General features: G+C 53.5%; 1 protein-coding gene across 1 annotated transcript in view; it reads left to right on the plus strand.

Annotated features, from left to right (window-relative positions):
• The window catches only part of COL17A1 (collagen type XVII alpha 1 chain), a 48520-nt gene that overhangs the window by 18215 nt on the left and 3503 nt on the right, over nucleotides 1-26802 (plus strand). Inside the window, exons 13-47 of the mRNA XM_024555655.4 lie at nucleotides 438-506; nucleotides 1487-1648; nucleotides 2039-2119; nucleotides 3441-3485; nucleotides 4738-4950; nucleotides 5508-5726; nucleotides 6027-6056; nucleotides 6426-6452; nucleotides 7810-7836; nucleotides 7939-8001; nucleotides 8765-8869; nucleotides 9608-9670; nucleotides 10309-10344; nucleotides 10968-11021; nucleotides 11273-11308; nucleotides 11787-11822; nucleotides 12473-12535; nucleotides 13740-13775; nucleotides 14024-14095; nucleotides 14920-14946; nucleotides 15824-15859; nucleotides 17768-17803; nucleotides 18075-18155; nucleotides 19545-19580; nucleotides 20088-20162; nucleotides 21074-21127; nucleotides 21435-21488; nucleotides 22185-22244; nucleotides 22519-22560; nucleotides 23109-23234; nucleotides 23769-23906; nucleotides 24389-24448; nucleotides 24809-24949; nucleotides 26191-26280; nucleotides 26383-26493. Coding sequence (XP_024411423.2) covers nucleotides 438-506; nucleotides 1487-1648; nucleotides 2039-2119; nucleotides 3441-3485; nucleotides 4738-4950; nucleotides 5508-5726; nucleotides 6027-6056; nucleotides 6426-6452; nucleotides 7810-7836; nucleotides 7939-8001; nucleotides 8765-8869; nucleotides 9608-9670; nucleotides 10309-10344; nucleotides 10968-11021; nucleotides 11273-11308; nucleotides 11787-11822; nucleotides 12473-12535; nucleotides 13740-13775; nucleotides 14024-14095; nucleotides 14920-14946; nucleotides 15824-15859; nucleotides 17768-17803; nucleotides 18075-18155; nucleotides 19545-19580; nucleotides 20088-20162; nucleotides 21074-21127; nucleotides 21435-21488; nucleotides 22185-22244; nucleotides 22519-22560; nucleotides 23109-23234; nucleotides 23769-23906; nucleotides 24389-24448; nucleotides 24809-24949; nucleotides 26191-26280; nucleotides 26383-26493 — 2604 coding nt within the window. The remainder of the gene's footprint in view (nucleotides 1-437; nucleotides 507-1486; nucleotides 1649-2038; nucleotides 2120-3440; nucleotides 3486-4737; nucleotides 4951-5507; nucleotides 5727-6026; nucleotides 6057-6425; nucleotides 6453-7809; nucleotides 7837-7938; nucleotides 8002-8764; nucleotides 8870-9607; nucleotides 9671-10308; nucleotides 10345-10967; nucleotides 11022-11272; nucleotides 11309-11786; nucleotides 11823-12472; nucleotides 12536-13739; nucleotides 13776-14023; nucleotides 14096-14919; nucleotides 14947-15823; nucleotides 15860-17767; nucleotides 17804-18074; nucleotides 18156-19544; nucleotides 19581-20087; nucleotides 20163-21073; nucleotides 21128-21434; nucleotides 21489-22184; nucleotides 22245-22518; nucleotides 22561-23108; nucleotides 23235-23768; nucleotides 23907-24388; nucleotides 24449-24808; nucleotides 24950-26190; nucleotides 26281-26382; nucleotides 26494-26802) is intronic.

Here is a 26802-nt window from a genome sequence, read left to right on the forward strand (position 1 = left end):
GGGGGAGGGTGGACAGAAGAGGCATGAGTGTCAGCCCAGGTCCTCAACTTCCTTACCGTTTAGTTGGAGTAGAAAGTATAATAAACGTGAAACGGTTGGGGGATTCTGTAAGACAACACGAATGCCATTGAGCAGAGCAGGTATGCAGGTTGCAGGAATCAGAAGGGAAGGTGATGTGGGAGGGTCTAGGAGGAGTCCATGGAGGAGGTAACCTAAAGACCTGCCCTAGAAGGGTGAGAATTATACCAAAGAAAGTTCTATTGCTGCCCCCATAGCTCGAGAGAGTTGATTTCATTATTCATTATTCATTCATTATTATTGTCTTCCTCTCACATGGGGAGGCTGTCTGTCTGCCAGGACCAGTCAGGCTGCTTCTAAGTTGTATGGAGCTGCCCTCCCACCCTGGTCCCACTCACTCAGTGGTTCCTCTCTTGCAGCGTATGGTATGAAGAAAAACATACCCCAGGGCCCTGCCACTGTGAGCACTGGCGTGTCCACCTCTGCTGGTGAGTGCTGTCCCCCGCTGCCAGGGAGAATTGCTGTGAGGTGACAAGGCATACAGGAGGTGGGGATATAACCCATTGGTTGTTTAAGTCCCACAAATGGGCCTCCTGGTTATTTCCAGAAGTGAGCAGAGATAAGTACCTCCCTGACCTTACCTTGACCTTTCTGTCCAAGGGGGTCAGGAAGCTCCACACACCTGCCTCAAGTCAGACATTTACACCCCAGCTCCCACCTTCATCTGGAAGCCCCTGTCCTGCTCCTCCTGTTACATGTCACCCACTGCAAGGACCGGGTAGCCGATCAAAGCTGCCACACCCTTCCTACTCTCTGTAGAATCTTTAGCAACTTGGGCTCACAGCACGGGGTCAGCTATTTCCCCCATTGCTCTGACCCCAGTGTGTTTCCGTCCAGACACTGTTCTAAGTGCATGGACCACAGACGTGAGCAGGGCAGGCCAGGTTCCTGCCCTCCCCAGGCTAACAGTTGCCGTGGAGGCAGATAAACAAGTAGACAAAGGACACAAGACAATTTGAAGGAAAGAAATAGGTGAGGTGGTAGAAAAGGCAATGTGTGTGTATTAGACGGGGTAGTCAAGAAAAAAACCCAGGATGCTAACGTGAGACCTGAAGAATAGAAATGAACCCACCAAGTTTAAGAAGGGCCTGTCTGAGAAAGGGACTTTTGTCCATTCTCTAAAGATTCTGCAACATCCAGGTGGGAGGCAGTCATAAGCCAGCCACCCAGTACTTCTCACATGAACCCAACCTCCTCATTACCAGGCTCAGCCAAGCAGGGGCGGTTGTCTTTGGTCCCCAAAACGCTTCTTAGCAGCCACTGTCAGGGAGACCAAGACCCTTGGACACACCCCCTAATCTCTCTTTTCCTCCTCTCTCTTCCTTCTCCTTCCTCTGCTGGTCATATCTTCCCTCTGCCTTCTCCTGGCACCTTTTCCTTCCTCCTCACCCACTCCTTCCCTCTCTAGCCTGTACCACAAGCGTCCAGAATGATGACCTCTTGCACAAGGACTGTAAATTCCTGATCCTCGAGAAAGAAAACACGCCCGCCAAGAAGGAGGTGGAGCTGCTGATCATGAACAAGGACAGCGGGAAGGTCTTTACTGCTTCCCCCGCCAGCATCGCTGCAAGTATGTGGGAGCCCAAGTGACTCGGGTTTCAGAAGAAAGGCAGGCAGTGCAGGAGACCAAATGTCCTGGCAAGGTGTTTAGAGATGTTTTAATAGTGAAAGCACAGTCACCCATTCAAATAAAAAAAAAGGTCTGCCTTAATAGGGTGTTCCTAGGGTCTGCCTTGAATGCAGACAGTCCAGGAAAGTTCTGGAAAAGAGCTCCCAGAGGGGTCTTTGAGCAACAAAAATAAGACTCCCACTCACAAATACAGAAGGGGGAATTAACCTTAGGAAAGCTGAGTCCTCTTCCTACCAGGCTAACCGCTACCTCCCCAAGGGGGCCAGGATGTGGAGTATGGCTGGAGAGTGGGGAGAGAATATCCTGGATTGTCATTGGTTGTGTGCACAGCTTCTTTTTCAGAGGACACCCTGAAAAAGGAAAAGCAAGCTGCCTACACCGCTGACACCAACCTGATCTTGGAAACTAATGGTAAGATCAAATCTGATCGCTGTCCACCTTGCCTTCAGCTGATCCACATTTCATTTATTTATCTGTCTCCTGAGACCTCACTCCTCAGAATGTGATTCCTGGACCAGCAGTCGTGGCAACACCTGGAAGCATGTTAGAGACGCAGACTCCCAGGTGTAAGCCCAGACCTGCTGAGTCAGAGGCTGCATTTTAACAAGCTTCTGGTTGATTCATGTGTGTACAATATTGAATCAAAAGCTTTCCCATGATACAAGTAAGGTCTACAGTGGTATTTTTTTCTCACCGTACTCATCCTCCCCTAATTTTCAGAACTAATAGAAAAATGCTTTGCAAAGCACTTGCTAGCTTTATTTTTTTTCTTCCCAAATATCTGGATCCTCTCCTAGTTAAACACATCGCTTCACTGCTCTGTGTCCTGAACGATCTCTCCAAATCCGATTTCAGAGGGGTCAGTAAAGGAAGGAAAAGTATGCCATAGAACATTTTTATTTATTTAAAGATTTTATTTACTTGTTTTTAGAGAGAGGAGAAGTGGGGGAGAGAGAGGGGGAGAGACATCAATGTGTGGTTGCCTCTTGAGCATCCCCCATTGGGGACCTGGCCTGTATCCCAGGCATGTGCCCTGACTGGGAATCTAACCAGTGACCCTTTGGTTCACAGGCCAGCACTAATCCACTGAGCCACACCAGCCAGGACCCATAGAACATTTTTAGATAAATGCAAGTGAAATCAGCTACTGTCCTGACAATGCCTAACTCTAAATCTTCTAAGTTAGCAGTTCCTTACATTTTAGGGGTAGAAGTGGGAAAGTGGAGCCAAAAGACCCTTTTAGAATCTGATGAAAGCTACACACAATTTTCCCAGAAAATTATACACATGCCCACAACACTCAATGGTCAAATAACATCAGGAACTTACGAACAGCCCTCCTCCAAGCCCATCCTTTCTGTTGGTTTCCCTCCACCGCAGGTTAAGAACTTGCATTCAAAGTCCCTTAACCAAAAAAAATTAAGAGTCATTTCTCATAAGCACATTTATTGTTTGAAAGCAAGGTCACCTAACATGATCCTCTGAAAATGTCTTGGGTTTTAAAGGTTTCAGGTCACAAAAGGGTTATGACACTGCTTTTTCCCACCATTGACTGTTTGCCAAGCCAAGTCTGCATCATTGTAATTACTGTGATTACTCGAGGTGCCTGGGGGTGGAGGTGGGGGCATATCTACCTAAAGCCCTGCCCAAACTCTGCAAACAGGCTGTCTTGTGGGCTGCTCACATTCAAACACTCAGGTCAAAACCTCTGTTCTCGGTGTTTGTCTTTCAGGAGACTTGAAAACAGCGTCCACCAAGGGCAAGATGGCCTCTGCAGGTAGGTGATACCAGAGGGTCCTGCAGTGACAGAAGCCCATGAGGCCAGTTATGGTGAATGCAACAGATAAGGCCCCCTAGCCTGGAGCCAGTGCACACCTGAGCCACCCAACTCTGAAGAGCGTCCCTGAAGGCTGTAGGGAAGCAAAGTGGAGGGCAGTGGAGGGGGCAGGCCCCTTAGAGCTGGCTGCAGAAGCTTAGTTCAGGGGCTGTTGCTCACAGCACGCCCACCCTCACCTCCAGGCACCGGCTGTCTGCCCTCAGGTCCAGGGTCTCCCCACAGAACAGGAGCAACACAGCAGGGCCGCTGTTGTTTACCCCACCCTTAGCCCCCAATACACACACAGGCTTCAAGGCGACACTAATTCACATACGTCTCCAACCTTTATAGTCTCCTCTCTTCCTCCTGTAGCCTAGTAAGAGAGGCAGAGCAAGGCTTAGCACTCCATTTTAGATACTAAAAACCAAAACAGTTCTGTAAAAAGACGAAAAAAAAATGTACTGGGCACCCTGTAAGTGCTGAGTGTAACTCTAGGCACTTGGGAATTACAAAGAAAGAGTGGTGAACACTGAGACATGGAGATGGGAACACCTCTGGTATGGGCCTAATAAAATGCAGGAGGTGGCAGAAGATTAAAGTTCATAATCAAGACTTTTTTTTTAAAGATTTTATTTATTTTTAGAGAGAGGGGAAGGGAAGGAGAAAGGAGAGAGAAACAAAGTAGAGAAACAAAGTGTTGGTTGCTTCTTGTGCACCCCCTACTTGGGACCTGGCCTAAGCAACCCAGTCATGTGCCCTGGGAATCGAACTAACGACCCTTTGGTTCACAGGTCTATGCTCAATCCACTGTGCTACACCAGCCAGGGTTCTAATTGAGGTTTTGAAATCTGGCTATCTATGTTACATCCTCTGCTAATTACCTCCACACCTCTCATTTCATTCCATATCTGTCCTATGAAGTAAGTAATCATTTAACCTTGTTTTATTTAAAAAAAAAAAAAAAAGAAGAAGAAGGAAACAGTGGTTCAGGGTCACACAGCTCAAGGCCAGGATTGTCAGACTTCTGCTCTTCACCAGCATGGCCCCGTGTTCATTCCAGGGCCCGACTCATCCCTCACCGAGCTGCACAGGAACCTGAGAGACCCACTTACGCTCACTCGGGCCCACAGGAAGTCACCAAAAGCCAGAGAATTTAGAGGGCATAGAGCACGAGCCACCTGCATTCACCCTACCCTTCCCCCCTCTTCCACAGAAATCCATGGCTATGACCGACAGAACGGTGTCAGTGGCGCTAAAGGTGGCAGTGGCAGAGGAGGTGTGGGCGGAGGCGTTGGCGGAGGTCCACTGGGGGCAGCGCCAGCCTGGTGCCCCTGCAGCTCCTGCTGCAGCTGGTGGAAGTGGCTGCTGGGCCTGCTGCTCACCTGGCTGCTGCTCCTGGGGCTGCTCTTCGGCCTCATTGCTCTGGGTATGTGGCCCTGCTGCCCATTCAATGGGCAAGGATTGGGGCTAAGGGGTCAGACACTGTCAGTGCAGATGAGAAAACTGAGGCTCCAGGAGGCACCTGGCCAAGGTCCCAAGGCCACCTAGTGGCAGAGCTGGGATTCCACCCACCCACCTACACCCTCGCCAACCAGGCTCCCCACCCCCAGCCCCGGTCCCTGCAGCTCCTCTCTGAGCGCCTGACTGCCCTGAGTGGTCAGGCCATGCCTTCTCCTAGCATTCCTGCACTCCAGGCCCTGTTGGGCTCACCCCAGCTCCCAGGGAGAGTGAGGGCCAGCACTTTCATCATTTCAGATGAGAAGACTAACCCCCGGGCTGGGTTTCTTTAAGGCTCAGTGACAACTTTCAGTAGCTAATCCAGCTGGTAGCCATAAGCATTCCAGCAAAATGTCCCTGAGGCGGCATCATGAAGAAGCTGCCACAGACCCCAGAGCACCCAGCTGAGGCTCCCAGTGGGGAGTGAGTGTGCACTGGGAGGGCACTGGCCCTGTGCCCGGGCTGACGCTCCCTGATGTGGTTCAGGGGAGGAGGTGAGGAAGCTGAAAGCTCGTGTGGAAGAGCTGGAGCGAATGCGGGGCAGGATGCAGCTGTATGAGAAGATGGAGAGGGGGAGCACGGGCGAGCTGCAGGGGGAGGCGCCTAGCGTGGGCGCAAGCATGGACAAGTCTGGCCTGGGCGGCTACAGTCAGGAGGAGCTGTGGCATTTTGTGAGGAAAAAGCTGATGATGGAGCAGGAAAACGGTGAGTTCAGGGGCTGCACACTCTGTCCACTCTCAGTCTTCTCCATCGTCCTGGGAGGGAGGGAGGACCAGTACCGTGACCCATTTTACTGCTGGGAAAACTGACACCAGGAGAGAATTGCCCAAGATCACACAACTGGCACATTTTGGTATCTGATTGCCAGTCCTAGCCTCAGTTTCTTCCCCCTGCACCCCGCCCCCCTCCCGCGCCCCCTATGCACGTCTGTGTGTGTGTGTGTGTGTGTGTGTGTGTGTGAGACACAAGAGATGTGTGGCTAACGGGGTTTTCTATCTCTTGCAGGCAACCTCCTAGGAAGCCCTGGCCCTAAAGGTACTGTGGTGAATTGAACCCTTTCCCTCTAATTTCTTGAACTTGGAGTTGTGTTTTCTGGGTGGATTGAAAAATTTTTCTCCAAACTTTGAAGGATGAACAGTAGAAAAGTCTTACACTATCTGTTGGGAAGGTTGAGAATTGACTTTATAGTCAGACTAACTCAGAATGGGAAGGGACTGAAGGCCTCCTCTAAGAGGAGCCCAGTGATGTGCCAAGTGGCACAGATGGGGACTGAGAGGAACCCACACCCCACACCAACTCACCTTGATGTGCGGCTCACCTGCTGGCAGCTGGTCTTAAACACTACAAGAGAAGGACCCTTGGGCTCTCACCGCATTCACAGTCTTCTCATCTTTCTTATTTTAGGTGACATGGGAAGTCAAGGCCCTAAAGGTAAATTTTACTGTGAATATTAGTGAGGTCGATGGTGTGAAGCAATCAGCGAGTGTCAGAGAGCCCACCTCTCACTCTCCTGGCCACCCGCCCCACCCTGACCCCACGGTGGTAGGACTGTGAATTGTGGAGCAGCCCGCACACCCTTGTGCTCTCTGGGGCAGGGGCATCATGCCAGAGCAGGCTCTACATCACCGTCCTTCGCCCCCTCTCAAGGCTCCAGGGACTCCCAAAACATGGGCCCTCAGGTGGCCTGTGTCAAGGGCCTGCTACTATACAATGCCCCCAGGGACCCCTGGAGATGTCTAGAAATACAGATTCCTGGACCCTGCCAAGAATCAGAAGTTCCTGAAGCAGAGCTCTGGGGATAAACTCACCCCTCCCCCAGGTTTTAATTCTGAAGAGTCAGGTCAGGAACCACCATTCCAAGTGAGCCACCTGCTCCCTGGGTCTTAGCCAAGGGAGGCTGGGGATAAGACCCAGCAATCAGGGACTGAGCTCCGGGGGTGAACCCAGTAGGAGCACCTGCCTTCAGGGGGTGTGCAGGGCACAGTCACAGGAACAGGCGTCCCACAGTTGGGGGACAATCTCATGCTAACGTGTGTGGCACACACTTATGTGCTATAAGAAATTGATGTATTTCTTTAGTAAAGTGGTTTGACAACCAATGGGACAGGCCCTTGGATGGGAGGAAGAGATCCCAGGGACCCTTGATCTAGCCGCGTGGGGCTCACAAACTTCTGCATGTGTGAGAATTGACAGAAAATTCTGGGCCCCCCTTCATTCAGCAGGTATAGGTGGGCGGGCCAGGGGCCTGCAGGCTTGATCACCCCAGGTGGCTCTGAGGCCAGAGGTGCAGTTTATTCTGAAAATCACTCTTTAAGGTGACTGGGTCACCTCTCTGAGTTCCACCTCCCTTCCCAAGAGATCCCTGTGCAGGAATTGGGGTTCCTCCACTTGGTGGTCCTCTTCACTTCAGGATCCCCTGTCCCTACCCACGCACCCTGGGTCACCACCCCAGCCCCCTTCCCCACCCCCTCCTGACCATGCTGGGGATGGGACTGATGGTCCTGGGGACCCTGAGCCAGCAGGTGACTTAAAATACAGGATGCCCAGTTAAATTCAAATTACAGGTAAACTACAAATAATATTGCACTGTCAGTATGTCCCAAGTATTACATATAACATGCTTATACTAAAATGTATTCCACGCCTATCAACAGTTCAGACTTAACTGAGCACCCTGTATTTTTATTTGCTACATTTGGCAATCCTACCTGAATCCCACCCGGTGGCTCCTTTACGTAGCAGCCCAGGCCTTGTGGCTGACCTCTCTCTCTCATCTCTGTCCCCACAGGAGATCGAGGGCTCCCTGGGACCCCAGGTAAGTAACCTCTAATGGGGTGGCTGGTATCACGGGCTGCTCAGTCCCAGCTCCCAGGTTCTGGGAGGAAAATAGGGCTGAGGGATTTTCATGTATCCACAGGTATCCCTGGGCTCTTGGGACACCCAGGGCCAGAAGGACCAAAGGGACAAAAAGGCAGCATGGGTAAGAACCGATTTTTTCCTCCCTTCCTTCCATAAACATTTATGAAGTGCCTGCTGTGTACCAGGCCATTTTCAGTGCTGGGGAGACATCAGTAAACAAAACAGAAACCCCCGCTTATGTCTGAGTCGGGGAGAAAGACAGCAGACATGTTAAATAAGTAAAGTACGTAGCAGAGTAGGAGGTGGTTCGGAAATAGGAAAGATGGAGGCTGGCAGGACACTGGGAGTCCCGAGGGGGCTGTCAGGAAAGGCCTCTCACTGAGAAGGTGCCGTTTGAGCAAAGACATGAAGAGGGTGAGGGAGCCTGGCTTGAGGAGATCTTGGGGAAGACATTCCAGGCAGAGGGAGCAACCACAGGCCCTGGGTCTAGGGTGTGCCCACTGGTCAAGGCGCAATGAGGAGGAGGAGGAGGTGGTGGAAGCCTCAGCTGGAACCCAGGAGGGAGTCAGAGGGTCCAGAGGGAGGGCAAGGTGCGAGGCTGACCAGGCCCTGGAGGCCTTTGTAAAGACTTTTCCCCCTCAGTGAGGTGAGAATCCACTTGCTGGTTCGGGGCAGGGGTGGGACACGATGGCCTTCTCAATCCTCTGGCATTTTCAAAGGGTTGCTCTGGCTTCCGGGTTGAGCCTGGACTACAGGAAGCAAGGGGAGGTGCAGGGGACCAGCACAGAGACTCCAGGCAGGTGTCCTGCCAGCGATATGCTGCTTGTGGAGCCCGAAGCTGTGACTCAGGGTCCCAAGTCTGATATGGCCATTTCTGTTTTTAGGAGAGCCTGGTTTGGAGGGATCTGTGGGCCAGAGAGGGCGTGAAGGCCCCATGGGACCTCGTGGTGAACCAGGGCCACCTGGGTTTGGAGAGAAAGGGGAGAGAGGTAAGAGGCGATCCCTTCCCCAGGAGGGTCAGCTACATTCATTCTTCTTTCTTCCATCTTCCTCCCTCACCCTCCCTCCTTTCACTAGCATTTGCTGGGCACCTTGAGCCAGGGTCTGCACCAGCCTGGTGGGGACAGAGAGGTGTGGGCCAGGCTGCTGGTCCAGGCCTCAGACTAAGAACCTTGCAGAGCTCAGAATGCACGGAGAACGTGGTCACAGGGAGAAAGGGGTCTCCTCGCGTGGGGCAGGGATGAGTCAGGGCTGAGGTGAAGAGCTTGTGGCAGGGCCTGATGGAAGGCGGAGTAGGGTTCAGGTCCTTGGGCCTCTCTTGGCTGGAACTAGTCAGGGAAGGGGGCATGGAAAACCCCAGACACAGACCCAGCCCTGGAGGAGTCTGGGGAGATTTTGCAATTAGATTTTTAACGTGAGTCTGTTTTTATCAAGAAAAACCAAGTACAGATACCAGAAATCCTCTCAATGCCAACAGATCATGAGCAAGAAGCTTTATTTTTAGCTTCCCTTTCTCTTAAAAATATTACTCAAGAAGGCAACAAGGGTTTATCGAGTACCTCAGGTGCCAGCCATGGAGCATAAAGGCTTTGCTGATTCGTGGTCTCAGGGAGGCACCAAGTGGATCAGGGGTCACAGGCAGGGTGGGAGCCATCCTCCAAATGACACTGCCATCCTGGGGAGCAACTGCACTGGGGGACTCTCTCAGAGTGCTCATTTCTTCCCAGGGCCTGCTGGTGAGGTGGGTATTCCAGGCCCACCTGGTGTCCCAGGTTTTGTGGGTCCCAAAGGTAAGTCAAGGTCCCAGGATGGTCCCCAAGTTTACCATGCCCAGAATGCATCACAGAGGTCCAGGTGCTGGGGTCCCAGGTGGACACCACCCCCCATCCCAGGCGGCCACCACCCCCTATCCCAGGTCTGTGTAGGGTCAATGGGCCCTGAGAGGGCCCCCACAAAGGAGTGCCTGGGGTCAGAATAGGGGCTAGTTTTGGCTGCAGGGTGGATTTGGGGCTGTGTTTTCATCTGTTTTCAATGGCACCATTATGTGGCCCCTAAGTGAATAGATGGATCAGGAACTCAGAAGTCAGACAATTTCCTCACCTGTCTCCATGCATTGGGGCCCAGGTGCACACATTCTGAAGCAGCCTGTCTGAATGACCCAGGAGAATGGGCCTTCTTTTGAAGCCACCTGGTCACCTCTCCTTCTTCCCTCACCCCAGCCCAGATGTTTTACTCTGACTAGAAAGGAGCAGGGGTCTCGTGATCCCACCAGCTTCAGCTTCCTCCCTGAGGAATACTTGCACTGGACTTGGGTCATCTTGGACCCACTGGCCCCGGGGTCCTGACAAGAACCCATACCTTGTGGGGTCACATGTCCCCGGCCTGCACCTGAGCCTTCTGATCGTTGTTCTTTTGTCATTCTTCCCAGGTGCCAGTGGTTCTCCTGGCCCACAGGGCCCACCAGGTCAGTGCACTGCTCCCTCCTATTAATACATGCTATTTCTGGGGCAAAGAAAAGGATGTTAAAAGGAAAAACAAACCTTTTTTAAGCAAAAGAAGCAATTGTAAAGAGGGCCTGGGGACAAAAACTCACGTCCACACTGTGTCCCCTGAGGCTGAGTTTGGGTGCCTGTGGGCCCTGTGGAACCACTCTGGCCCAGGTGGGGCCTGCAGGCCCTCTCGCCGCCCCAGCAGCAGGCCGCTCCACCCTGCCCCCTTTGAGCCATGCCTGCCTCCGCCTCATCCCTGGGGCCGGGGCCCATCCTGCTGTCTTGGGAATCTTGAGTTACAGCCCATGTTGTAATGTAGGCCAAGGTCCCTGCCAGGGTCCCAAAGGTGTCCTTATGACCAGGGCCTGCTAATCACAGGGGCAAAGGACCTGCACCAGGACAATGTAGAGGGGACGTGGGGAGGAGTCTGCAGAGAGCAGCCCTTGGTTTTTACTCCTGGGGGGGTGTGTGTGTGCACACAAGGGTATGTACCTGGGCGTGTGCCTGTATGTGTGCATGTGTGTGTGTCTCTGTGTGTATGTCCATCCCTTCCAAAGCCATGGCACTCACCTGCCTGTGTGGTCTCCTCTGCCTGCAGGCCCTGTAGGTCTCCAAGGGCTCCGAGGTGAAGCAGGGAGCCCCGGGGTCAAAGGTAAGCTGGTGCGGAGGAGCTGGGAGAGGTGTTACCCTGTAGGTGCCGGTCACTCAAGAGGAAGGTCTTGGGGGGACAGAGAGGGTCAGATGGACATGACCAACAGCCTGTGCAGGCTGACGGAAACATGATGAGAAGGGGAAGTCAGGGTGGTGGGGTGGGGGTGCCTGTCTTCACACACAGACACCGCCCTTCTTGGTCCTCCTCATACCAACTTGCTCTTCATACCAACTTGTCCATTACTTTTTCAGGTGACAGAGGACCTATGGGACCACCAGGGCCCAAAGGTATGTTGCTCCTACTTCTGCTCGGACATCACCAGAGCCTGCCTGACTCCTGGGAACCCAAATATGACTCAGGCCCCAGTGCCCAGGAACACACCTGGCTCTGGCTCCTGGACCCTGGGCCTGGAAGGATGTGCCTGCCAGATAGGGAAACTGAGGCACAACAGGGGGTCACAAAGCACCACCATCATGGCGCTGTGATCGGGTGGCCCTCGGGGTGGTAAGGGCGCGGCGTGGAGGACCTCCTGTGCCCACAGTGTCCATTGTATGACAGCAGCAGCTGGACTTAGTTTGGAGGGCGGGCATCAAAGTGCCCCTTGGGCTTCACAAAGGACACGTTCCCTGAAAAGATTCTGCTGACAGTAGCTTCCAGGTACAATGAGAACCATTTGGCAGTCAGGCTCCTCTGCATAGGTGGGAATGTTTTTCTTGCTACTTACTGATGCTTCCTGTCCCCCCCCCCACCCCATGTTTGCTTTAGGTGACCAGGGTGAGAAAGGACCCCGAGGCCTCACAGGTCAGTCCTACATGGGAATCCACGTTGATTATTTAAAGACTTTCTGTAAATCTGTTAGGCACGGGAGGGGGAAAGACACACAGAAGTATGAGACAGAATCTCCGTCTACCTCAGAGAACTTGCAGTCTAGCAAAACACAGACGAGATAAAGCCCCAACTGCAGTATAAGCCAGCATCAAGACATAGAGTCCAGACAGTGTATGTTTGGGGGAGAAAAGGGAGTTATGATTGTCACTGATTCTTTTGGGGAATCAGTTGAGAAAATTAAGCTCTTTCCAGAGTAGCAGAAAGTTAGCGCTACTTGTCCCCCTTCATTCACTCACCTCCTGCCAACTTGTATGATTAAAAAGGAAATTAGTAGTAATGGTACTTTGGCTACAAGGGATAGCTCTCTGTTGCCAAGGAAATACGACTCATACATGTGCAACTTCAGCCCAGGTGTGGCTCCGGGCAGTCTATGCCTGCTGCCCAGGTGGCCCTGACCATAGAATCTAAGCAGACACTGTGTCCCCAATTGCTGTTTGGCACCCCAAGCTCATCTGGTTGGGAAGTGGCAGGCTTGGGGATGGGCAAGGAGGGTATAGCATTCTACCACCATCAACGATGCAAAGCTTGAAAGCTTCCAGCCAGCTAGTCCACTTCCTTTGCAGGTGAACCGGGCTTGAAAGGTCTGCCTGGTGCTGTGGGTGAGCCTGGAGCTAAAGGAGCAATGGGTAAGTGTCCCAGGGGAGCAAATGCAACAGGTCTCCCCCACTCTGGTGTCATCATGGCTCTAGAGCTGAGATCCTTCCAGAGCCACCTCTCCTGGTCTCTGACCTGCCCACCCCTTGTAGGGGCTCTATTCACAGGCCATTTGGGCCTGCACACCCCTCCTGGGGCTCAGAGAGCAGCAGTCACCTCTCTGGGTTTCTCACTGCTCTGGGGGAGACTTGGCAAGCCTTGGCCTCCACCCTGGTTCCTGCCCCCAAGCCACTTGGGCCCCTGAGGTGGACAGGCTGTGTGGGAGTCCTTTGGGATCCAAAGTATTCCAGACATAGCCCTGACATCCCAGGGCTGGTCTCACAGCCGGATCCAGGGTGCATCCCTAGTGCTGACCCTCACCAAGGGGCCTGTGAGCCAGGACATGGAGCTGGCCAAGGAACCTCAGAGGGCCAGGCATTTAGCACCAAGTCCCAGAAGGGCTTAAGCCCTACCAATGGGGGATGTGATTTATTCACTTTCTCATTCATTAACAAATTGTTAGGAGGTGCTCACTCTGTGCTGGGCAAGTAAGATGCTTCACCCACCTCAAGGGGAGAGAAAGCCCATATGAAGTGATAAGTGCCATGAAAGGCACAGAGTGGAAGGAGGATAGAGTAGAGAGAGTTTTCTTCCAGCCAGGAACGTGAAGGAGGTAGCATTTCAGGTTGTCCTAAAAAGTAGGGAAGATGTTTATCATGATCGATTTGGAAAATTCCATGAGAAACAACAACATAAGTGAGGAAAGGCGAAGAAAAGCAAGACTTGGTCCCAGAAGGACCTCCGAGAAGGTCAGATAATTGGGGAAGAGGGGACAAGAACTTGGAAGACCCTGACTTCCAGGGCCTTGAGTACATGAGGCCAGCATTGTTCGGCATCTGCTGTGTGCGGAGTCCTGCCAAGGGCACTGGAGGTCAACAGGGAGTCAGGGAGCAGTTCTTAACAGGAGAGAACAGGAGGTTCTTAACAGGCTCCTGGTTCCGGAGGAGAGGGCAGGGAGAAAGCTGTATCCAGGGGGTGTGACAGAGACTGGGCTTTTTCTGCTTTTGCCGGCCATGGGAAGGACCCATAGGCTCCCTACCTGGGAGACAATGTGGTGTGAACCTGATGGGCAGCAGAGGGGGTGCATCCAAGAACAGCTCCCAGAGTCACTGATGAGCTGTGGTTCTGTTTTCCTAGGACCCGCAGGCCCCGATGGACACCAAGGCCCAAGAGGTTGGTCACTGATTGGCTCTCCTCCCTCTCACTGCCTCCCCTACCTACTAGGCCCTGAGCCGCCCACGTCCCCGAGTCACAGTGCCAGAGGGGCAATGTGTCATGTAGAGACAGACAAAGCCAGGTCTCATTAGCCTTCTCCTTCCCACCTGCCTGAAAGTTACTCAGGAAAGCCTCAGCACAGATGTGCTAGCTGGTTCAGCTTTCCCAGAAGGGAGACATTTGCACACTGGTCGTACTCTCTCCAGGTGAACAAGGTCTCACAGGGATGCCTGGAACCCGAGGCCCACCAGGACCTTCTGGAGACCCAGGAAAGCCAGGTAACAAAGCAGAAAGAGGGAGCCAGGGCCCTGCTCTGTGTGCACATGCATGTGTGTGCGTGTGCCTTTATCCCATTTTCCTGCAGCAGCTCAGCAAGGGACTGCTGGCTCGTGCTGAGTGCAGTGGCTGTTGTGATGGTTCATCGGAGTCACCAAGTCTGGCAACTGGGAAGAAATGGCTTAATGGCTGAAAGCAAGGGGCTGTAGAAAGGGGCAAGGAGTCTTCTTTAAAACCACAGAGTTTAATACCACTTCAGTACCTTGCTCCTCTGAGCCTTCCCCTCTGATCCACCTCCCCTCCCCCTCGGGCCATACCTGAACCCTCATTAATTCCCACCAGTCTGATGAGAGAAGCCATTGTTAGCATCTCCATAGAAGGCCCAACAGGAGCAAGGTCCTCAGGGCTGCAGGAGATCAGAACACGCCAAGGAAGCTGAGAGGGGCGAGGCCTTCATCAGCGGGCTGGGATGATCAGGGGGCCTCCTGGCTCCTTTGTTGGGTGCACAGGTCAGGAGCAACACGATGGGAGCCTGGGGGCAGCCTGAGGGCTCAGTGAGGGTGTGAGTTTTCTGGGTTCACGGATCTCAGGTGCCAGAGAGTCTGTGACCCCAAGAGGCCGAGGAACCATCACCTGATGGAGCAGTGGGTCACTTCACTGCTAAGTCCAGGAACTGTTCTTGGTCCAGTGCTGGGAGGACCCTGGAGTCTGGTTGCCCCAGACTCAGAGTTGGCCCTCCTACCCCACCAATCCCACCTGCTCCGGCAGCCGAGGGTGTGGCTCTTCAACCCTTCAACTCTCCCCTCCTGTGTTTTATTTCCTGTAGGTCTCACAGGACCTCCAGGACCTCCAGGTGAGTCACTGGGTCATTCCCATTTCCAGACACCACCCGCCAAGCCCCCCATTCCAGTCTTCCAGCATTCCGCAAATGCCTCTCCTCCAATCACCTTGAGTTTCCTCATCTCCTCCCCTCACTCTCCCAGTGAACACAGGTTCGGGTCCTTTTACTGTGAGTCTTGAGAAGTTTTAGAAAGGAAAAATATGCACAGAACAACTTAGAAAGCCATTCTGGTAGAAATGAAGTTAGCTCATGTGCCAATTCTGCCTGCCCGAGCCCTGCTCCCCTTCGGCCCAGGGTCCAGGGGTTGCACTGGCCCCACAGCGGACCCCAGCTCCCACTGGCAGGGAGTGGGAGCTCACCTCACCCAGAGGGGCCCGGGTTCTCTGGGACAGCCCAGGGGTCAGAGTCTGTCCTATAGTTGGACCCATGTGCACTGTCAACATACCCAGCCCCAACTACTAAAGGAAATTAAGCAAAATGAAGCCAAGCAGCATGTTCCCCCAAAAGATGAGGGCACAGGGACCCCTTCAGGGGCTCCCTGGTGGAGTTCAGCGGACAAAAGCATCAGCTGCAGGAAGGCTACCACTACCCCCGACTCTGGAGGGTCGGGTGGGGATGGCAGCTGCTTCGCAGGCTGGAGGAGGGCAGGGATCCCCTAAAGCTGAGTCCCTGGGCCTCTGTCTCCCTCAAGCCCCACTGTTGCCCATTTCCCAGAGAAGCAAAAGGGCTCAGAGCAAGAGGCTCCCCTCGGGACACCTCCACTAGAGCAGAAGGCAAAGCCAGGCAGGTGGTTCTGCTGAGTGACAGGGAAGAGCGCTAGTCACTATAGAGGGTATCTGGAATCGCCAGGCCTGAATTGTCCTGTCTGCCTTGTTTCCAATCACGTCAGGACTTCCTGGAACCCCCGGCCGACCAGGGACTAAAGGTGAGTGATTTTCCAAATTACATTTTCTTTATTTTCACTAGTCATTTTTGTGCAGGAAGGGAAGGATTGGCCAGAGGGAAGCCCCTCTCTGGGCAGAGCCTGGATCAACAGTGGCATCTAGTGGCTTCAGGGGAAGGCTGGAGGTTGGGGAGTCGGATCAGTGCTGAGCCCTGAAACCTGCTCCACACACCTCCCTGCCCCACAAACGGGAGCCTCACTGTGGTACCTGCATGCCTCCAGGCCGTTGTTGGAGGAGGAGCTGGAGGCTGCTGCTCCTACCCCCAAAAGCTCATCCATCCCCTGACCTCCCACTAGTGCTCAAGCCCCCTCGCTTAGGCTTGGTGCCCTGTAACGTGACTCCCCGGCCAGGAGCCACCTTACTTTATCAGTCACACGCCACCTTACTTTATCAATCACATGGGGCCTTTAATGCAGGCAGTGGGAGAGTCTAAGATGCTGCTGGGAGGGGCCAACCCTCAGGGGTTGACTGGGGCCAGCCGAGTGACCGCTGTGCATAGATGGAGCTCTCCAGTTCCGCACAACTAGGCCCCAAACCCCAGCCAGTCCAGGGATAACTGGTGCTCAGGGACGGTCTTCCTCCTCCCATCCCTGCGACCTCACATCCCGGAACCCTGACAGGCTGTGCAGCTGCGCTCCGTCATGACCAGCCACTGTCACCTTGTGAGGACCCGAGGCACAAAATAAATACTTTTTGGAAACTATTTCCAATGACTGGTCAGGCCAAGGAGTTCTTTTAGGACAAATAAATGTAATTCAGAATAATAACAACTGAGTTCACACATCCCAGGACTCTCTGGGTCCACAGATATGTTCATGGACCGATGGGAGCTATAGTGAGACACATAGGTTTGGAGATTCTCAAGAACACCCGGCACCCTGACCTTCCAGGGCCTGTGACTTCCTGTCCACAGGGGACTTGGGACCCTCCCAGGACAATGTGCACAAAAGGTGGACATTTTACCTAATACCGGACTATGCTCCAATGAAATGAACTCAAGTACTTTCTCCTCTCTTGGCCTTGACTGCCAGCGGCTGGTGGGTGACAAGCGGAGACCAGCCCTCCACTTCCCTTGAGAGGGACATCAATAGCAGCCCTATGGGCGGGTGACTGAATTGCTCACAGACCAGGGGAATGACAAAAGAGGCCCCTGAAAGTGCCCAGTGGAGGCTTCTCCGTCCTTGGCTTCACTCACTCGGTTCCCAGAGGCCGTGTGCATTTCCAGTCCCAAGAGATGCCTCACTCAGGTGGCGCCTGGTGCTGGGTGCCATGGGGAAGTGTGAGCCTGGCAGCCCCCTCTTGAACATGCCCCACACATGTGCCTTTTCAACCCTCAGAGACACTGGCAGAAGAGAGACCTGTCAACCCTTACATAGCTTTCCCACCTTACCAGCCACAGAAACCGCATTCTACCCACGCAGGCCCTACTGCTGTCCCAGGACAGCAGCCCCTGAGGGGCACTGTGGAACCGGCTCTACCTGGAGGCTCATGCCCCTGTCCTCTGACCTCTCAGTACTTTTCCCACCCAAGCCCCATCCCCAGGAAGATCCCGAGACACCCCCTGTGGGAGAAGAGTGTGGGAGTGGGAATGACTCTCAAGTCACTCTCACTGGAAGGCAAACTGTTTGAAATTCACCTTCAGGGAGTCCCAGCTTCTTCCCAAAGCTAATGTGAGCCAAGAAGATTGATGCTCCAGCCTCCAGGGTCTCCAGTGCAGAGACTAGTGCTTAATGCGACCTGAACATGCCCCTCAATTCATTAAAATACCATTAGCCTGTGGGGTAGAGGCCCCAGAGTGGGTCTCAAATGCAATCAGAAGCCTTGGAAATGACTTATTGGTCCACTAATTGATCCCGGGAACAACCACTCTCCTTTTCTTCCCCTCCCAGGTGAACCAGGAGCTGCAGGCAGGATTGTTACTGCAGGTAGGCAGGCCCTGTGCTGTGCGCTCTCAGGTCCAGGGCATCTGCCCTGGCTCTGCCTTCACACCCTCAGGAAGCGCCAGTTTGTGGACATGGTGCTTTGGGCAGGATGCAATGCGGGGCTCTTCGGGTTGGCAGCAAGGCAGTGGGGGGAGTTTTGAAGCAAAGAGAGCGAAGAGGCGCTGACTCAGCCCAACCCACAGCCGGGCCTGGGTCCCAGCGCCTCTGAGCCAGAAGAGTGGGGTTCAATGCTCCATGTGTCTTCTGTTTTCAGAGGGGTCATCAACTCTCACTGTCCCAGGTCCCCCGGGACCTCCTGGACCCATGGGACCACCAGGTCCTCCAGGTATCCCAGGTTAGTCTGTTTTCTTGCTTTGCTCCCAAATCAGCAGCAGGCCTAGGTTGCATTTGACTAGGCCAGTGTTTGCTCAAATCCTGGGGGGCTGGGGGCGGGGGGAGTACATCCACTCCCAGGTGGCCCAGCAAGCCCTCATCACACACCAGCAAGCATCTCAAGCCCTGCACAGGCCTCGCTTCTCCAGACCCCACAGCACTGGGATGGGCTCCAGCTTGTAAATGACTTGCCCAAGGTGGCTCAGCTAAGATGTAGCAGAGCCAGGATTTGGCCCAGGTCCTTCTGCCTCCACAGCCAGTGTTTGATTGGTGAGGGCCCTCGGTCTTTGAATCGTTTCCTCTTGGAAAACAATTGGATAACAGGCACCAAGGGCAACAAAAATGCCAGGGATCTATTTGAAGAAAATATCCCCAAATTGTCCAACAAAAATGAAATCGTTCCAAAAATATGAGGGCTTAAAAGAAAGTTGTTAGGAGATAGTAGTGTTATTTAAAAGAGCAGAATGTTCCTTAAGTGTGCTCTGTGGTTACAACAATATTTTTACAAGATGCAAAAAATGCTGGAAAGAAATAAAATGTTACAAGTTAAAGAATTATGGCTGATAATTTTCTCCTGTTTTTCCAAGACGCCTGTTATTTTGCTGCCTAGATGGGTTTGAACAGGGCAGGTTCACCTCTACACAAATATTTTCCAATGAATATATTGGAAGTTTTTTGGGAGATTTGTGGCAACCTGAAACAGCTTGCAAACAAACCCTGTGATTTTCTTAATAACATTTTCTTTCCTCTAGCTTGCTTTATGGTACGAATATAGTATAGAATACATATAACATATAAAGTATGTGTTAATTGACTGTTATTGGTAAGGCTTCCAGTCAGCAGCAGGCTGTTAGTATGGTTTTTTGGAAAATCAAAAGTTATACGCAAATTTTCAACTATGCAGAGGGTCACAGCCCCTAACCCCCATGTTGTTCAAGGGACAGCTGTATCTATTCTTTAACTATTTAAAAATGTTCACATGTGAGTGAGACACATGTTTCACATGACTGGTGAAAGTATTGACTAGCCTTTCCTCCTGATAAGCTCCAGTGAGAGAGGGACAATGGGAGCGTTTAGAAGTCCCTCGTCATTGAAGGACAGTGTCCGAGAGGGCGGTCCGGCCCATCCCAGGGGCCCTGCACCTGGCAGAGGAATTCTCACCTGAATGGGCCTCCGGGCTGGCCTCCAACTGTGCATTGCTCTCCAATAAGCAAGCTGACCTCTGGGCTACTGTTCCATGGCTTGCAAGGAAGCTACGTGTGCACCCCAAACTTGCATTTCCCTCAGCACCTTCTAGAACTGTGACCCTAGAGGTGTGACAAAGCCCTTTCTTCCCCAACCCCATTTCCAGGCCCTATCGGCCCAGCTGGTCTCCCAGGACAACAAGGTATGTCATGCCTGAAGGGACCCATGACTGTGGTCTCAGTCGGGAGGGCTTCCTTCCTGGGCAGGACTTGGGCCCTGGTCTGTAAATGAAGTGAGAGATATGGCTTTGGGGGGGTGAGGGCGGGGAGGGGGGTAACAGTTCTGCATTGAGGGCTTTGCGAAGCCTCAGCTGCAAGAGGAGATGCCTGCTCTCACCCCCTTCCATGTCTCCAAGAAAGCAGGGGTCCACTGGCCAGGGGATTGAAGCTCTGTGGCCACTGGGTCAGGGTCAAGCTCAGTTATGTTCACAGGCCTTGGGCCTCTTGTGGCCAGACCCTAATAATTATGCCACCACTTAGAGATCTGTCCAAATACCCAGAAAAAAACCCAGTCAGGTTTAGGGAAAGCTAATGTGCTCCTCCTGGGGTGTGTCTCCCCAGCAGGAAAGTTTGCAGTCACTCTCTGGCCTACCATGCCCCAGGCACCTGGGCTGCTGCGGCACCCACTCTAATCCTGTGTCTCCCCACAGGCCCCCGAGGGGAGCGAGGGCTAGCTGGTGAATCGTTCATCAGCAGCAGCTCCATCTCCGATGTCCTCTCTGCTCGTGAGTGCCCCATGTTCTCCAGGGCAGGTGATGTAGGGGTGGGAGTGGGAGAGAGGTCAGCACCCTGGGGCCTGTGGTAGCTACACCAGTGAGTCATCCGGAGCCCCGGATGTGGGTGAGGATGACCAGTTCCTCTGGAATTCAATGCCAGCAGAGACCGAACAGCAAGGGCTTTGTCAGCTGCAAGGGGGTTATTTGCTGGGGATGGGGCACCTATCAGAGAGGTTCTCGGACTCCAGGGGGACCAGGGTCACACAGGTCCTCCGGGGGAGCCAGACACTGTTAGTGTCGCTGGCAGGAGGACTGCCTCCCCCACCCACTGGGAGCAGCAACAAGGGTCTGTGGGTTCTCAGCCTCAGGCTTGACCCAGGAGGGCGGACTCCCGGGACCTTGTCCTTTAAAGAGCCCGGGCAGAGGGGCTGCTGGGCCTCCACCTCAGCACCTGGGCACCTGGCCAGCCCTGGTCCAGCGGTCACATGTACCAGACACAATGCCATGGCATCTCACTGAGACTTCACAAGGCCCCTGTGACATAGGTCTTATGCCTCTGGTTTACAGAGGAGGGTGCTGTTGCTGACAAAGGTTGAGAATTGGCCAAAGTCATCAGCCAGAGGTGGTGGAGCAGGGATTTGCACTCAGGCTCTCTGACACTGAAGCCATGTTCTTACCCATCACTCAATACACCCGTATTAGCTCTCAGGGAGTTTGACTTTAGCCCTGCCCTGCCTCTGATCAAGGGGACTCCTAGCAGAGGGGGTGCTTGAGGGTCGTGTGCCATGACCCAGGGCCTGATGTGTGGGGTGTAAATATAGCCTGGGGTGCTTGACACTGATGATCTTGGGGAGGGGAGAAGCTGGCGGAAAGCAGCCCCATGTCAGCTTTTGCTCATTTCTGTTTTCTTCTCTCTACAGAGGGTCTTGATTTACAAGGTCCCCCAGGCCCACCTGGACCACCTGGGCCACCAGGTGAGCATCTCAGGGATCTTTGGAAGGAGAGGAATCATGGGGAATAGGAGACTCAAGGACTTAGTAAGGAAGCCAGGTCCTGCTCCAAGGTTTGGCATTGCCTCTTCCTCACTCTCTTCTGCAGGACCTTCCATTCCAGGCCCACCACGACCCCAAGGCCCAGCAGGGGGGAGGCATAAGACAATGGGACCAGAGCTCAGGCTTATTCTGGGCTGGCTCTTAGAAAAGGGCTTTCCCGCCACTTCTGAGCAGAGGGTTCTTGGCCCACCTCTTGGCATTAATTAATCTTGTGGGTTCTCTTCTCTAGGGGAAGGCTTGCCAGGTCCACCAGGCCCACCAGGATCTCTCCTGGCCAACTCAGGTAATGTTATGGAGTCAAGTCACACCTGTTCTCCACCTCGGCCCTAACCCCAGTACGCTCTATGGTCACAGGCATTCGGTCTTCCTGACCTACAACCTTTCTTCCTCCTGACTCTCCACCAGGGTGTGGTCACATAAATTCCATGCCGCCTGCTGCATGTACAGAGGGTAAATGATGATAACCCAGCCAGCGGACAACCTAGCCTGAGGGAAAGGGCCAGTTCTGCCCTTGTGGAGATCTGGACTGACTGCGAACACCTGACTCCTGTCCTTGGGGAGCCCAGGTCTCAGGAAGTAGGCAGGACACATGTATGTGAAATGAGAGAAATGCTGACAGTGCAGCATAGAAACATAGGGCAATAGCTTTAGAGCAAGTAGCCCAGAACTTGGCCCTCGTAGAAAATTCATCCATCCATCCATCCATTTATTCATTCACCTAACCATTCATTCATACAACCATCCATGTATCCACCCATCCATTTATCCATTATCCAATCATTTATTCATCTAACCATTTGTCCTCCATCCATCCATCCACCCATCCACCTGTCTATCTACTTCTATCTGTCCATCCATCCATATAACCAACCATCTGATAAATACTGATGGAGTCTGCAGTGTGACGAATGCTGTGTTAGGTGTTGCTGCCTCACAGAATCATTGTGTCCACACTCAAAACTATTTCTTTCCTCTGCAGAGACCTTCTTCTCCGGCCCTCCAGGCCCACCTGGTCCCCGAGGCCCTAAAGGTGACAGAGGTCAGTGAGGGAGCGCCACAAGGCAGTGAGGAGTAGGAGTAATGCTGGCTCCCAAAGCAGCATGTACTTACTGGTGCTGAAGCCTCGTGGGGAAGACGAGGGGGAAGAAAGGAGAGGCTGGAGGGAGGAAGGGATGGGGATGTGGGGACACACACAGGCTCTCCCCAAAGGGAGCTTGTGATGTCACTGCAGAGACAGAGACATGAAGCAATTCTTGAGCCACATGCAGATTAGGGGAGGTGATGCGAACAGGGCTTCTCATTTTGGATTCCAGGTGATCGCGGATTCCCTGGCGTTCCTGGTGGTCCCTCTCAAGGTAAGTACCAAAGGTGACCAAAGTTCCTCTCCCCTTCTTCAAGCAAGGCTGATCATGCTAATGAGAACAAGGATTCATTCATTCATTCACTCATTCATTCATTCATCCATTTCTCCATGATTCCATGTTGATTAGGTACTTTCCACACACTAGGATCTCTGAGGGGCCTTAAGAAGGTTACATGTTAGTGGGGGCAGGAGATAACCCCCGCATGTAAAGATGACCAAAAATGCCAGTGACAGAAGGTGGAGACAGAGCAGGCCCTGGGAGCTTGGGGGAGGGGGGTGCAGAGACGAGGGAGACCCGGGCAGTGAGCTGGCTGCCAAAGGAGAGGAGGGAGGGTCTGGCCTGCAGAGCCCCCATTGCTGTGCCCCTCACAGACAGCAGCTGCTGCAGGCTCTCCTGCCTCTTTCAGGGGCCCTTCTCTTTGCCACTGTCCTCTCTTCCACTGAGGAAGAACCCCTCTTCCGACTGTGGGAGCAGTGCCTGGGGCCCTCTGTCGGACCCTAGGGTAGAGAAACCAGCTCAGAGGGCTTTCTTTCTTCCAGGGGGATCATCATCCAGCACCATGTTCATGCCGGGCCCGCCAGGCCCACCAGGGCCCCCTGGGCCTCCAGGCTCCATCAGCAGCTCAGGCCTGGAGATTCAGCAGTACATCTCTGAGTACATGCAGAGTGAGTGTGGGGTCCGGCGGGCTGTGTGTGTGCACATCTGTGCTGGGGGTCAGTGTCTGTATGGCCAGGCCCAGGTCTTCCTCCCCTGGAGCTGAGACAGCAGGTCCGTGAGCTCCTGCCTTCCAGCTGCCCACACAGATGACCTCAGCCTTGCCCCAGTGGAGACTTGCATGCCCACACGCTTGTCCACATGCATATGCAGTTACACACTCATGCTCTCACGTGTGCACTCCCCTGACCCCATCCCTGTGCTCTTCATGGATGTGTGCGATTCCCACAAATGTGGGCACCAGAGCTTGTCAAATGGGTGGCTGACTAGGGTCTTCTTGTTGGTCCACAGCCCTCGAGTACTTCCTGCCCCAACATATGCCTCAGTTTCTCCATCTGTAACAAGACATCTAGGCTCCCTGCTGGCCCTGCCTTGGGCCTGTGGGGTTGGGGCAGGCGCTTCATCAAGTGCTTCAGGTCCCCTCCACGCGGAGGACATGCCCACTTGGGGACAGGCTTGACCTTGCTTTCTTTCTTTGTTGGCAGGTGACAGTGTTAGGTCTTATCTCTCTGGAGTTCAGGGTCCTCCAGGCCCTCCTGGTCCTCCTGGGCCTGTCACCACCATCGGGGGTGAGACTTTCAACTACGCAGAGCTGGCAAGCCTCGTCGTGAGCTACTTACAGAGTAAGCCTCTCCCGCGGCTGAAATGGCCCTTCCCCCCAGAGTGCAGTTTTGTTCCAGGAATCTTATCTCTTTGTTGGCTGCTGGCTTTGCCCGTCTTCTCAGTGTGATGTTCAAGTCTGAACTCCTGGTGATCGGGCCTCAAAAAAGGCTTGCTCAGATGAAGGGACACTGCAGAGCCATGTGTAGTGAGCCTTCTGGCTACGTGTGACGAGTGCATCCTAGAGATGGGAAGTGGACCCTTTGGGCTGGCAGGGTCTCTGAGGACTTAGACTGAAGCATGCTCCTGAAAACACACCCATTTCTTACCAAGCAAAAACGAAAATAGTGCTTGACTTTTCATGCTTTAAAAATAGCCTCCTAATGCTCCTTCATGCATCTCCCCCAAATGGAAGCAGCAAGTTGCCCAGGTCTTTGTGGTTCTGGAGCAATGGGGTGTTGCTTCAGTGCAATATGCAGGTAACCCCGGGGTTCCCTCCTGACAGCTTCGGGGCACAGCATCGGCTCGTCCGTCACTTCTGAAGACATCTTGGCTGCACTACAGCGTGAGTCTCCTGCAGCGGACTGGTGGTGGGCCCGTTTGCCTTTTCCTGACTGCCCTTGTCAGGCTCATCTTGTCCCTCGGAGCCTCGTGAGGGCTGCAAAGGGGAGGGGGTCCTTCAGGACAAGGAGCCGCTCCCTCACTGCTCCCAACCACTGACTGGAAAGGGGGCAGCAATCCCCTCTGCCCAGTGCCAGCCAGCCAGGCAGGCACCCCTCCAGACACCGATGAGCTTGCTTGATCCCTGATGGGCCTGAGAACGAGAGCCTCGCATGCCACTCACCAGCCAGTCTGTGTGGGGAGACCAGGCTGTGGCTGTCCCAGAGCCTGGGTGGGTCCATGCTAACACACCCTTTCCTTTCAGGGGATGATGTGCGTCAGTACCTACGTCAGTACCTCATGGGTCCTCGAGGTCCCCCGGGGCCACCAGGAGCTGGTGGAGATTGGTCCCTCCAGTCTTTGGACTACGCAGAGCTGAGCAATCGCATCCTCAGCTACATGTCGAGTGAGTGTCTGTCCTTTGCAGGCTAGAGTGGTCAGGAGGACCTGGAATGAGGACATGTGACGCGGGCATCTGCAAGCAGTGTCCATGGCATTGTAGCTGAGATGAGGCAAATTCCCAAGTCCTGTGGAGGGAAAGGGACAACACGGCCACTCTCTCAACAGAAGAGCACACTGACCCTTGCCTTGACAGGCTTTTATTGCTTTTATGGGCACATTACATTGAGGATGGCCCTCACTTACTATGCACAGGTTTGCTTTAGGTGGTTACAGAAAACAAAGGAGAGGGTGTTGCTAATTACATAAAAGAGGAAGGATATTTGCAAATGCAAAGAGAAAAGTGGTTAAGCTGGTTACACTGGTTACACTGGTCCTTGGAAGGTTTAGCATAGATTTTAGGAAGTTACTTTAAAGCTATGCAGTAAACTTTTGCTGTCTCAATTCAGGGTGAGGGAGTTTTAGCAAAAAGCAAGCCTCATCACGGCCTAGGTACAATGCAGGCCTGATTCCCCACAGGAGAACCTTTCCATGGGCATGGGTCCTGTGTGCTGGACCTCGGTCCCCACTGGCTTTTCCAAGTGGGAGCTGGGCCCACACCACGCAGAATGGTCTCCTATAGACATGGGGGCTGAACTTCCCCGAAACGGCCCATGGACCCTCTCCTGCCAGGCTCCACCAAACCCAGAGGGAGCGAGCTGCCTTCAGAGCTATTCACACCCGTGGCCCCAGAGCAGGTCAAGAAGCCTGGCCAGGGAAGCCAGAATGTGTGTCTTACACACCATCCTACACAGAACATGCACACACCTCACACACACTTCCCTATACATACACTCACACATACATACTTCTTTACACACACATTTCTCTTTACGGACACAACTCACATGCACACTTCTCTATACACACAACTCACACGCACACTTCTCTGTACTCACACTTCTCTATACACACGCACACATACACTGCTCTATATACACAAGCACACCCAGCAGGATGAAGGGTGTGGGCCCTTTTCTGACCTCTGCTTTTCCCAGGACCCAGGGCCCCTTCTCCTTGGCGTCGTTATCCAGGATTGTATCTCTGCGTTCCTCTTTCTGCCAGTACCTTCTTGCTGCCTCTCTTTTCCCCTTCTTGCCCCCACTTCCATTTACATTGCTTCTGTCTGGCTTCCTCTTACAGGGGGTTTCCTGCTGTCTTTTCCCTATCTGATCTAAATCTATCACAACTTGGGATTTTGTTCCTCAGGTTCTGGAATCAGCATTGGGCTTCCTGGCCCCCCGGGGCCCCCTGGCTTGCCGGGAACATCCTATGAGGAGCTCCTCTCCTTGCTCCAAGGTAAGGCTGAGCAGGGGACACCTGTCCAAGCTATTTGAGATGGAAGGCAGAGCCCCTCGGTCCTGGCCATGACCAACTCCCTGCTTTTCCTTGGTGTCTCAGGATCTGAATTCAGAGGCATCGTTGGGCCCCCAGGCCCCCCTGGGCCACCAGGGGTCCCAGGCAACGCGTGGTCAAGCATCAGCATGGAGGATCTCTCATCTTACTTGCATAGTAAGGCATGGGGAGCAGGGGTGAGGAGAGCAGAGGACTGCAGTCTGGGCTTGAGAGCTCCATGGGTTTTAGTAAGGGTCGCTGTGGTGTTAAATCCATTTACCTGTTACCAAGTCCTCCTGTGGCACATACAGGGCTGGGCCCTGGGGCCCTGGGGACGGACATTTGAGCTTTGAGGTGCCTTCAGCCCAGCAGCAGGCAAAGTGGGGAGAGACAGTATGCCCAGGTGCAGCCCTCAGAGAACTCACAAGCCAGTGAGTGTGGTACCAGTGTGATCAGGAGCCAAGGCGGGGTTCCCACTCTCAGTGC

This window comes from Desmodus rotundus, chromosome 4 (genome assembly GCF_022682495.2).
Source record: "Desmodus rotundus isolate HL8 chromosome 4, HLdesRot8A.1, whole genome shotgun sequence".
NCBI lineage: Eukaryota > Metazoa > Chordata > Mammalia > Chiroptera > Phyllostomidae > Desmodus > Desmodus rotundus.